The 12,219-nt window shown below is 47.9% G+C and overlaps 1 protein-coding gene across 1 annotated transcript in view; it reads left to right on the top strand.

Annotated features, from left to right (window-relative positions):
• The first annotated feature begins 6,438 nt into the window (after positions 1-6,438).
• CS (citrate synthase) overlaps positions 6,439-12,219 on the top strand; it is a 31,276-nt gene continuing 25,495 nt past the window's right edge. The window contains exon 1 of the mRNA XM_050749164.1: positions 6,439-6,681. Within this exon, the coding sequence (XP_050605121.1) occupies positions 6,640-6,681 (42 nt within the window). The 5' untranslated portion in view covers positions 6,439-6,639. The remainder of the gene's footprint in view (positions 6,682-12,219) is intronic.

Here is a 12,219-nt window from a genome sequence, read left to right as displayed (position 1 = left end):
GGACGGGGCAGGTGCAGTGGTTCACGCCTGTAATCTCAGCAATTTCAGAGGCTGAGGCAGCAGATCACTTGAGCTTAGGAGTTTGAAACCAGCCTGGGCAACATGGAGAAGCCCCATCTCTACAAAAAATACAAAAATTAACCAGGCAGGGCACACCTGCAGTCCCAGCCACTCAGGAGGCTGAGGTGGGAGGGTGGCTTGGGCCCAGGAGGTTGCCGTGAGCTGAGATCTTGCCACTGCACTCCACAGCCTGGGTGACAGAGCCAGACTGTCATAAATAAATAGGAATAAACAGCATGGGGAAGGGAAATAATATATGTTGAATACTTGTATCACAAGCACATACACACTCTTTTTTTTTTTTTGAGACAGGGTTTTGCTCTGTTGTCCAGGCTGGAGTACAGTTGTGAGATTATGGCTCACTGCAACCTCCACTTCCCAGGCTCCAGCAATCCTCCCACCTCAGCCTCCTGAGTAGCTGGGACTACAGGCACGTGTCACCAGGCCCAACTAACTTAAAAAATGTTTCGTAGAGATAGGGTCTTGCTGTTTTGCCCAGGCCAGTCTCAAACTACTGGGCTCTAGTGGTCCTCTTGGCCTTCCAAAGTGCCGGGATTACAAATGTGAGCCACCTTGCCTGCTTTAATCTTTATAACTCTAAGAAATAGATGTTATTCCTATTTTATAGATGAAGAAACTAAGCTCAGAGAGATTAAGTGTCTCGCTAGTCAGCGAGGAGCCAAGACTTCAACCCCAATGATCCTCTAATCCCTAGTCCAGTGGTCTTTCTGTTATACCTCATTCTATGTAGTGGAGTCTCCAAGTAGCTGTATAAAGTAGTACTTTTTATTTTTATTTATTTATTTATTTATTTATTTATTTATTTATTTATTTTTTTTTTTTGAGACGGAGTCTCGCTGTGTCTCCCAGGCTGGAGTGCAGTGGCGTGATCTCGGCTCACTGCAAGCTCCGCCTCCCGGGTTCACGCCATTCTCCCGCCTCAGCCTCCCAAGTAGCTGAGACTACAGGCGCCCGCCACCACGCCCGGCTAGTTTTTTGTATTTTTAGTAGAGACGGGGTTTCACCATGTTAGCCAGGATAGTCTCGATCTCCTGACCTCGTGATCCACCCGCCTCGGCCTCCCAAAGTGCTGGGATTACAGGCTTGAGCCACCGCGCCCGGCCAAAGTAGTACTTTTTAAATATGGCTTGAAAAACTGTCTCCAAGTTTGAATGTATGCCCTCTGATTCTAGTAATCTATAGTGGAAAAGCATTATATCCTCTGTTCAGCCATTTTTCCTGACTATTCCTTATAAGACACCCCTTTTACCTTTCTGGTCATTTTTTGTTTTTGCTGTTGTTTGAGACGGAATCTCGCTCTGTCGCCAAGGCTGGAGTGCAGTGATGCAATCTCAGCTCACTGCAACCTCTGCTTCCCCTGCTCATGCAATTCTCCTACCTCAGCCTCCCAAGTAGCTGGGATTACAGGCATGCACCACCACGCCCGGCTAATTTTGTATTTTTAGTAAAGACGGGGTTTCTCCATGTTGGTCAAGGCTGGTCTTGAACTCCCAACCTCAGGTGATTTGCCCACCTCAGCCTCCCAAAGTGCTGGGATTACAGGCATGAGCCACCGCGCCCGGCCTAATTTTTGTAATTTTAGTAGAAACGGGGTTTCAACATGTTGACCAGGCTGGTCTCAAACTCCTGACCTCAGGTGATCCGCCTGTCTCGGCCTTCCAAAATGCTGGATTAGAGGCGTGAGCCACCGTGCCTGGGCTGTAGTTTTGAGACAAGCTTGCTCAGTCGCCCAGGCTGGAATGGAGTACATGGAGTGCAGTGATCATGGCTCACTGTAGCCTCAACCTCCTGAGCTCAACTGATCCTCCAACCTCAGCTGTCCCAGTACCTGGGACTATAGGTGCACACCACCTGAACTGGCTTTTTACATTTTTTGTTGGGGTGGAATTTCATCTTGTTGCCCAGAGTGGTCTTGAATTCCTGGTCTCAGGTGATCCTTCTGCCTTGGCCTTCCAAAGTGCTGAGACTACCACTCCTGGGATTACTGGCATGAGAAACCACACCCAGCCCCCTTTCTGGTCATTTCAAATGCTAAATGTTTGTCTCTCCAACTTTATATATTCTGTCAGTCACCATTTATTATCTAGTTCATGTATGGATGTGAAAGTCTTTACAGATGAGTAAGACTATAGTTCCTTATCTTTTATCTTTATTTTTTTAAAGACAAGCTCTCACTATGTTGTCCAGTCTGGAGTACAGTGGCTATTCACAGGCATGGTCATTAGGCACTATAGCCTCAAACTCCTGGGCTCAAGCAATCCTCCTGCCTCAGCCTCTTTAGCAACTGAAATTACAGGCCCATTCCACCTTGCTTGGCTTAAATATCTATTTTTTTTTTTGAGACAGAGTCTTGCTCTGTTGCCCAGGCTGGAGCACATCTCACTGCAAGCTCCACCTCCTGGGTTCACACCATTCTCCTGCCTCAGCCTCCTGAGTAGCTGGGACTACAGGCGCCCGCCACCACACCCAGCTAATTTTTTGTATTTTTAGTAGAGACGGGGTTTCACCGTGTTAGTCAGGATGGTCTCGATCTCCTGACGTCGTGATCCACCCGCCTTGGCCTCCCAAAGTTCTGGGATTACAGGCGTGAGCCACTGTGCCCGGCCGAAATATCTTTAAATATAGCAACACAGTGAGTTGATGTTTCCAGGAGACAGTTGACAATGACTCAAAAATCCCTGACAGTTACAGCTGATAGTTCACAATTGCCAGATGTGGTGGCTCATGCTTGTAATCCCAACACTTTGGGAGACCAAGGAAGGAGGATCAGTTGAGCCCAGGAGTTCAAGACTAGCCTGGGCAACATAGCAAGACCCTGTCCCTACAAAAAAAAAAGGAAAAATTAGCCAGGTGTGGTGGTAAGTGCCTGTAGTCCCAGCTGCTTTGGAGAGTGAGGTGAGAGGATCGCTTGAGGCCAGGAAGTCGGGCAGCAGTGAGCGACGATCATGCCACTGCATTCCAGCCTGGGTTACAGAGCAAGACCTTCTCTCAAAAAAAAAAAAAAAAAATCACAATCATCATGGAAGAAATACAGCTTAGGGCCAGGTGCTGTGACCAACCTGGCCAACATGGTGAAACCTCATCTCTACTAAAAATACAAAAATTAGCTGAACGTGGTGGCACGCACCTGTAATCCCAGCTACTCGGGAGGCTGAGGCAGGAGAATCACTTGAACCAGGGAGGCAGAGGTTGCAGTGAGCTGAGAGCTGAGATTGTGCCACTGCACTCCAGCCTGGGTGACAGAGTGAAACTCCATCTCAAAAAAAAAGAAAAGAAAAGAAAAAGAAATACAGCTTAGTAATGCTGACCTTGGTCTGAATTTATAGCTATACCAATTACAAGCTATGACACTGGGTAGGATACTTCATCTAAGTCTTGGTTTTCTCTTCTTTTTATTTTTTAATACCTATGAAACTTAGAGTTGTTGTGAAGATTAAGATAATGCACATTCCAGGCCAGGCACAGTGGCTCACGCCTGTAATCCTAGCACTTTGGAGAGCAGCCTGGGCAACATGGTGAAACCCCATCTCTACTAAAATAGAAAAAAAAAAAAAAAAATTAGCCAGGTGTGGCGGCGTGCGCCCCCCGGGAGGTGGAAGTTGCAGTGAGCCAAGATCACACCACTGCACTCCAGCCTGGGCGACAGAATGAGACTCCATCTCCAAAAAAAAAAAAAAAAGATACTGCATGTTCCACATTTACATAGTATCTACAGATAGTAAGGGATCCTCCAGTTTAAGTTTTAGCTATTATCTATTAAATACAGGAGTTTGGTTTACCGGTGTAGTTTAAGGGTTTAAATTTATGTTTTATTAGCCCACTTGTCCTTTGCCACCAGGGGGTGCTATTGCATCCCTACATTTTAAAGAGGCCCTCCCAAGGTCACAACAACCTGAATTCTCAGCCTTCTCTCCCTTGCCCCTTCAAGTTCCCAAGCACTTAGTTATACTTGAACCTAGAGCTCACTTGGCTGTTTTATTCATGACAATCTTTCTTCCTTAACATTCTCTCCATCTCCCCAGGTCCCATCAGTGTTGAGAAGGAATCTAGGCCAGCTCCTGGAAGATGCCAGTTAGCCCCTTTGATCCTGTGCTTTCCAATTGCCCTTACAGCAGTCGATGTCAGGACTGGACAACTTCAAAACAAGTCCATAAAGTCCCCATGGTACTAGGGCTCTGGGACCCAGTGTTGAGAGGGTTAGGGCATTGCTCTTCCCCACCCAATCACTAAAGCTCCAAGACCTCCTGTGGCCTCCAAAAATTATCCCTTTGGTAGTCTCATCCTGGGGCACTGAAGTTCAGTCCTGTGTCTGCTGGTTAGTCTCTGTGGATAATTAACCAGAGAAAAGGAACCAGTTCAGACTATTCTAGAGTTATGTGGAAATCCTTTATGAGATGCTAAATTGGGAGCAAATATTGATCAGTGAAGCTTTGAAGTCACCAGGGAGGTAGCTGAGGTCAGTGCTCCTCTGGGGCATTGCCTAAAGTTTTTTCCTGAGACCTAACTATCTGATCCCCAGGCCAGAAGAGCATTGGTTGTTAGGTGTGAAGCTGGGTATAAAGAAAATTAAGAAGAGAAAATAGCGGTTTTCTTTCTCTTTTTTCAAGTCGAAGCTAGAAACTCGGTTCTTTGTAAAGGAGATCTATCTAAACCTGGCTTAGATGGATACTGAGACCTCTGATCCTTGTTACTGCTATGTGGTGAGACAAAAGGGCTATTCACAGCTGGGCGCAGTGGCTCATGCCTGTAATCCCAGTACTTTGGGAGCCCGAGGTGGGTGGATCACCTGAGGTCAGGATTTCGAGACCAGCCTGACCAACATGGCAAAACCCCGTCTCTACTAAGAATACAAAAATTAGTTGGGCATGGTGGCGGGTGCCTATAATCCCAGCTACTCGGGAGGCTGAGGCAGGAAAATCCTTGAACCCGCGAGGCAGAGGTTGCAGTGAGCTGAGATAGTACCACTGCATTCCAGCCTGGGCTACAGAGCGAGACTCTGTCTCAAAAAAAAAAAAAGGTTGTTCACTTGGGGCTGGAGGTTTGTGGATAAGATGCCCTGGTCCTTGGGTCAGTTCCCCTCTACCCTTGGGTCAATGACTACGAAAGGCTTGGGGAGGCACAAAGGTCCTGAAGCCTTGTCTACCCAGAGGAGTTAGAAAGTAGTGCGGAGTATCACTTCAGGGTCGTGTAACGGTCTCTGGGGAGCACAGGATGAGAGAGCATAGAAGATTGCCAAGTGGCCGGGTGCGGTTGCTCACGCATGTAATTCCAGCACTTTGGGAGGCTGAGGCGGGTGCATCACGAGGTCAGCAGATCAAGACCATCCTGGCTAACACGGTGAAACCCCGTCTCTACTAAAAATACAAAAAAATTAGCCGGGTGTGGTGGCCGGCGCCTGTAGTCCCAGCTACTCGGGAGGCTGAGGCAGGAGAATGGCGTGAACCCGGGAGGCGGAGCTTACAGTGAGCCAAGATCGCGCCACTGCCCTCCAGCCTGGGCGACAGAGCAAGACTCGTCTCAAAAAAAAAAAAAAAAAAAAAAAAAAAAGTTGCCAAGTGGAAGTGGCCCAGAGGCCCTAGAGAATGATGTGAGGAAAGGGGATCTTCGATGAGGGGTTAGTCTGCGGCTCCTAATGTATGTCTAGAGTGGGGTGGGCTGCTGTTTGGGGTTACGTGACCAGAGTGGCAGTGAGACTAATGCCCATGACCCAGAGACTGTGGCCGGCTTTGTAAGCCTTCATAGTAAGGGGGCAGTTGTTAAGACTTGGATTTCCTGCCATTATACATAGAACTGACAGCTCACAAAGCACTGGATATTCAGGCTCCTGCTTTTGCTTTTCTACCCATATCGGGGTCTGTTAGTATCTATAATGTCGTGGCCTCTGCTGACCTCAAATGATCTCCACCAAGCAACTAACTCTGGCATCACAGCCTGTTGTCCACATGATGTCGCCTCCATGGCCATGAAGCCATTAACCAAAGACATTCCTCAAGAAAGCGTGCCAAGGCGGTAGGAGGAGCAGGCAATGATCAGTTTCCATGATAGCTTATTAAGAAATTGGCTTCAAGGACCTTCAAAGATCGAGTCCTGGAGCGTCTCCTTCAGTATTCGCCTCAGAGATAACCCCAAATGTGTTAAGGTCAAAGGGAAAAGCCAAGAGGGAAGTTAACTGAGTTCTCAGGCACCTACTTGGCCACCCGCATTCCCCCGCCCGCCACCCATACACCCTTAATTAGCCCTAATCCGGGCGGTCCAATCCTCCCCGTCACAACTGCTGTCAAGGGCTCAGGTCCCGCCCCACTTCCATACCGGACCAATGGCCGGGCCCAGGGAGAGTCCCCTGAGAGGGGCGGGCTCGGGTTCCGGCCAGTGGGCGGGGCCTCGCTGAGGACCCCGGGCTGGGCGCCGCCGCCGGTTGGTCTACCCTTTCCCTCAGCCGCCTCCTTTCAACCTTGTCCACCCGTCGGCGCGGCCTCTGGTGCAGCGGCGGCTGCTCCTGTTCCTGCCGCAGCTCTCTCCCCTTCTTACCTCCCCATCAGATCCCGGAGATCGCCCGCCATGGCTTTACTCACTGCGGCCGCCCGGCTCTTAGGAACCAAGGTGAGCAGCGAGGGGAGGGAGCACGCCGTCCCAGGGTGGGGCTGAGGCGACCGCAGGCCCTCCGGCGCCGGGGTCTCCCTCCCACACCCGTGCGCACCCTGCGCGCCTTAAAGGGCCCTGCGCTTGGCTGGCCGCCAGCCCTGCGTGAAGCTCCCGGGACCATGTGCCGCGCTTCCCTTCTGTCTCCTGGGGGTGAAGTGTACGCCGCCCGCCCTCGGCCAGCAGTCTAGAGCGCGTGAGGCGGCCGACCCTGCTGTCACCCCGCATGTCTGAAATGAAAGGGGAGGGGATGCGTGGCCCTGAAATAGGAAGGAGCTGAGACAGGAACCTCTGGTAGAGAAGAGATGTGGTGTTCCTCTGGAGTTACATTCAGTTTGGTGGAGGGAGCGGGAGTGAAGAGATGTGCTCACTCTGGAGCAGTGGCTAATTTCGTCCTCTGCTTTATAGGAAGGGCATTGTCAGTTCCCGAACTGCCTGTTTCCATTTCTCCAAGTCTATTATTTAAACCTTCGGTGACCACGCCGAGCACAAGAATGGGTCCTTCAGGCCCTCCTCTTTGTCCTTGGGACTCTTGCACTTTTTATATAGGAGGAGCTTGGGTGAGGTGGAGCATTTCTGTACAGCCTCCTGCATGACTATCATATATGATTGGAGAAAGAACCAGAAAGGTGGTTCCACCAAACTGCAGGCCAATAAAGGAAGATCCTCGGCAAGAGATAGTAATGCCAAGGTCACATGACCATCATACTACTTGCTTACCCAGGTTTTGCCGTTGATCTTAAGTCTACTTTATCCAGGAACTTTCTCTCCTTCTTTGGGATCCTTTACTTGGTATTGGCCATAGAAATACTGTTGCAGGTAATGATGCCTTCAATTTCAAATCGCCAGTACTTTTAGTTCTAGGTAACTTGGCCCTTTTAGACAGAAACTGCTGTGCTGAGGGAGTCCCAGCCCTCTAATCCAAGCAGGGGACAGTCCCACAAGTGACCTTGACTTCTGCAAAGAACTCAGTTTTTCCTGCGGATAATTTAAAGCTGATAGCACCTAAAGGAAAGGAAAGCCTTAGGATGGTTTTGGCTTGCTGTAAATTTTTTTTTTTTTTTTTTGAGACAGGATATTGCTCTGTCACTCAAGCTGGAGTCTTCTGGTGTGACCAAGGCTCCCTGCAGCTTGAGCCTCTCCTGGGCTCAAGCAATCCTCCCACTTCAGCCTCCCGAGTAGCTGGGACCACAGGTGTGCACCACCACACCCGGCTAATCTTTTTTTGTTTTTTAGTGGAGGCAGTGTCTCCTTATGTTGCCCAGGCTGGTCTTGAACTCCTGAGCTCAAGTGATCTTCCTGACTCACCCTCCCAAAGTGCTGGGATTACAGGTGTGAACCACTGCACCTGGCCTGCTGGGCATTATTTTTCATGGTTGGCACAAAGTGTAACTTGTGAGATTTACCTTGGTTCTTCCAGGCACCGAGTGGCAAGTACTAGCTGAGCATTTGGGAGATGCTTGTCTTACTTGGCTGTTGCTTCTCCTGCTGCTGGGGAAAGGGTAAGGAAACCTCTTGGGAAATGAAGCAAGTTCTAGATAGCGTTTTGGCAGAATGGGGGACACTATAATTAGCTCATTTTGGACCTGCTAACCCAGACCAGAGAGTCTAACCCTACAGTGAATGTGAAAAAGTCTTAGGATTTACCTATTGAATTTATTTTGCTCCTTAAGCCCATATGGAAGCTCAGAACACTTTTGGGGTGACAGAGCTACGTAATTATGGTACCATTATTTTCCTATTAGAGATGGCCTGGCGATCTTAGTAACCTATCAGTTGAAAGCCATTAGAAGGCTTTTGACCCTTAAAAGTAGGACAGGCGCGGTGACTCACACCTGTAATCTCAGCACTTTGGGAGGTGGAGGTGGGTGGATCACCTGAGGTCGGGAATTCGAGGCCAGCCTGACCAACATGGAGAAACCCCATCTCTACGAAAAATGCAAAATTAGCCAGGCATGGTGGTGGATGCCTGTAATCCCAGCTACTTGGGAGGCTGAGGCAGGAGAATCACTCAAACCCGGGAGGCGGATGTTGCAGTGAGTCGAGATCATGCCATTGCCCTCCAGCCTGGGCAACAAGAGCAAAACTCCGTCTCAAGGAGAAAAAAAAAAAAAGGATAGCAAAGCCCAGTACACTCAGGACTGGAAATCTCCTGAGAAATAAGCAATATGACCAGGATACCAAGAAGCTTGTTGGCTTGTCAGCATTGCTGGCACCTACCTGTGCTTTCTAGATTAGCCTGTGGATAATGGTAGTCATAATTGGTAATTTTAGTTTTGCTAATAAGGTAGACTTTGGGAGGCAGTAATTTCTCACCAGTGAGAACTGACTCTTACCACTTTGAGTGTCAGCGTCAGGTGTAGTTTTACTTTTCTGAGAAGAAAAATTTTTTTTTTTTTTTTTTTGAGACAGAGTCTCACTCTGTCAGGCTGGAGTGCAGTGGAGTAATCTCTTCTCGCTGTAACCTCTGCCTCCCAGGCTTAAGCAATTCTCGTGACTCAGCCTCCTGAGTAGCTGGGGTTAGCAGGTGTGCACCACCACGCCCAGCTAATTTTTTGTATATTTGGTAGAGATGGGAATTCACCATATTGGCCAGACTGGAGAATTTTTTTAACCTTACTAGGAGACAAAATGTGAATTAGTCATTGTTCTATTGTTCTACTCTCACTGTCACATAATTTAAATGTCACATAATTTAAAACACCTGCGTTAGAGAAGCTAACTCAGAGAGCTTTGAGATTATTTGACTTCTTGTTTATCCAAATGAATTAATGCTAAGCAATGGCCTTAGTATTATCTGTGGGTGACTCAGTTTTGTGACATCAAAAATGTCTTTTCACAGATGATCTGGGTTTGGATTTGGGCTAGGAATTGAAGTAGGGCTACAGTTCACTTCTGGACTTTTGAAGTCAACATGCTTAACCAACCCTAGCTAAAGGGAACTGTCTCTTGAGCCACTGAAAATTGCTTCTCCAAGCTAGTATGTTTGAAACTGAATAAATCAATTCAAAGATGTTTCTAGATTACTTCTAGACTTTTTCAAGACACTTAAATGCAAAGGAACCAATGGTTTCTTTACATTGGACTTACACCACTGTATAGCATCACCTGTATAAGTCCTACTCAGAAATTGGGTTCAACAAAACCGAGTTGGTTTTGTCCTGCAAAATATTTAGTTAGGTTTTAAAACCCAAATTTTTTAAAGGCAAGGGCTCGTATCTCTGTGCCTTCACTTTGACTATCAGCCTACCCAAAATAACGGTGATTCCTTGATACTCGAATGGCAGGGGAAGCCTATGGGGTGTTACTGGTGAGATGATCGCATTTGATCTTCCTAGTGGCCTTTAGGTTGGTAGCAGGTGAATGAATGCATGGAGAGGCAGCAAGAACAGTATGGTAGGTAGCAGTGATAGAGTTGGCATTCCTGACTTAAAATCCAAGGGGCAGCAGAAGGGAAACCAGACTTGGTGGATTTCAATAAAGCCACACAATGATTCCTTCTGCCCTGTGTCAATGCTTTATGCAGTGGAGTTGAGTAGGATGTGAAATTTAAAACCGTAATGAGGCAACTTTAGCAATAAATCTTTCTTAGCATCTGATTATCTTTCAGTTCTTGCTTCAACTGTGCTTCAACTGCCCAAATTCCTTAGTTCTTTGTTTTGGGGTTTTTTTTCTTTCTTTTTTTTTTTTTTTTTTTTTTTAGGAGACAGTGTCTCTCATTCTGTTACCTGGGCTGGAGTACAGTGGTGTGAACATGGCTTGCTATTACTACAGCCTCAACCTCATGGGCTCAAGCAATGCTCCCGAGTACCTGGGACCACAGCCATGCCTGGCTAATTTTTTTGTAGTTTTTTTAGAGACAGGGTTTTGCCATGTTGTCCAGGCTGGTTTCAAACTCCTGGGCTCAAGCGGTCTGCCAGTCTCAGCTTCCCAAAGTGCTGGGATTACACGCATGAGCCACTGCACCCAGCCCTCTGTATTTCTTTTAACATGATGCTACTTTAAAAGGTCTGTAAACTCACAGTGGACATTGTCACCTATAATGCTTGCTTATGTTGCAGATTCCTGGATCCTACCTTCAGATAATGATTCTGCAGAGTAGGATGGGATCTGGAAAAGTTTCTTGTAAATCCCTTAAGTGTCAGGGAGGTAAAACTTGTAAGAATTCCTAGCAGAGTTGTAAGAACTCCTAGCAGAAGTAAGGGAATAGTTTCTAATTCCTGAGAAAGTCTTATGGTGGCAGATCCTATATTCTTTGTTCACTAGTATATACTTAGTGTACACATAATAAGTAGGTGTTCAAGAATTTTTTTTTTCTTGAGATGGAGTCTTGCTCTGTCACTCAGGCTGGAGTGCAGTGGTGTGATCTCGGCTCACTGCAACCTCTGCCTCCCAGGTTCAAGTGGTTCTCTTGCCTCAGCCTCCTGAGTAGCTGGAACTATAGGCACGCACCGCCACACTGAGCTAATTTTTGTATTTTTAGTAGAGACGGAGTTTCAGCATGTTGGCCAGGATGGTCTCATTCTCCTAACCTCGTGATCCACCCACTTCAGCCTCCCAAAGTGCTGGGAATACAGGCATGAGCCACCATGCCCCGCCAAGAAATATTAGCTAGGCATGGTGGCTCATGTCTGTAATTCCAGCACTTTGGGAGGCTGAGGTAGGAGGATCACTCGAGGCCAGTGGTTTGAGATCAGCCTGGCAACATAGCAAGACCTTGTCTCTTTAAAAAAAAAAAAAAGTTTGGGCCGGGCGTGGTGGCTCAAGCCTGTAATCTCAGCGCTTTGGGAGGCCGAGACGGGCGGATCACGAGGTCAGGAGAGTCGAGAGTTATCCTGGCTAACACAGTGAAACCCCGTCTCTACTAAAAAAATACAAAAAACTAGCCGGGCGAGGTGGCGGGTGCCTGTAGTCCCAGCTACTCGGGAGGCTGAGGCAGGAGAATGGCATAAACCCAGGAGGCGGAGCTTGCAGTGAGCCGATACTGCACCAGTGCACTCCAGCCTGGGCGACAGAGGGAGACTCGTCTCAGGAAAAAAAAAAAAAAAAAAAGTTTGTTAAATTAAAGTACAATAAGCGTTGGCCGGGCACAGTGGCTCACACCTGTAATCCCAGCACTTTAGGAGACTGAGGCGAGCAGATCACTTGAGGTCAGGAGTTCAAGACCAGCCTGGCTAACATGGTGAAACCCCTTCTCCACTAAAAATATACAAATTAGCCAGTCGTGATGGCAGGTGCTTGTAATCCCAGCTACTAGGGAGGCTGAGGCACGAGAATCGCTTTGAATCGGGGTGGCGGAGATTGCAGAGAGCTGAGATCATGCCACCGCACTCCAGCCTGGGCAATAGAGTGAGACTCGTCTCCAAAAAAAAGAAACGAACAGTAAGTGTTTCTACTGAAAGGAAAGTTTAAGATTTGTGATTCCTGGCTGGGTACAGTGGCAGGTGCCTATAATCACAGCTACTCAGGAGGCTGAGGCAGGAGAATCGCTTGAACCCA

Source organism: Macaca thibetana, chromosome 11 (assembly GCF_024542745.1).
Source record: "Macaca thibetana thibetana isolate TM-01 chromosome 11, ASM2454274v1, whole genome shotgun sequence".
Lineage (NCBI taxonomy): Eukaryota > Metazoa > Chordata > Mammalia > Primates > Cercopithecidae > Macaca > Macaca thibetana.
The sequence above is the reverse complement of the archived record's forward strand: the minus strand, read 5'-3'. Positions and strand labels throughout refer to the sequence as shown.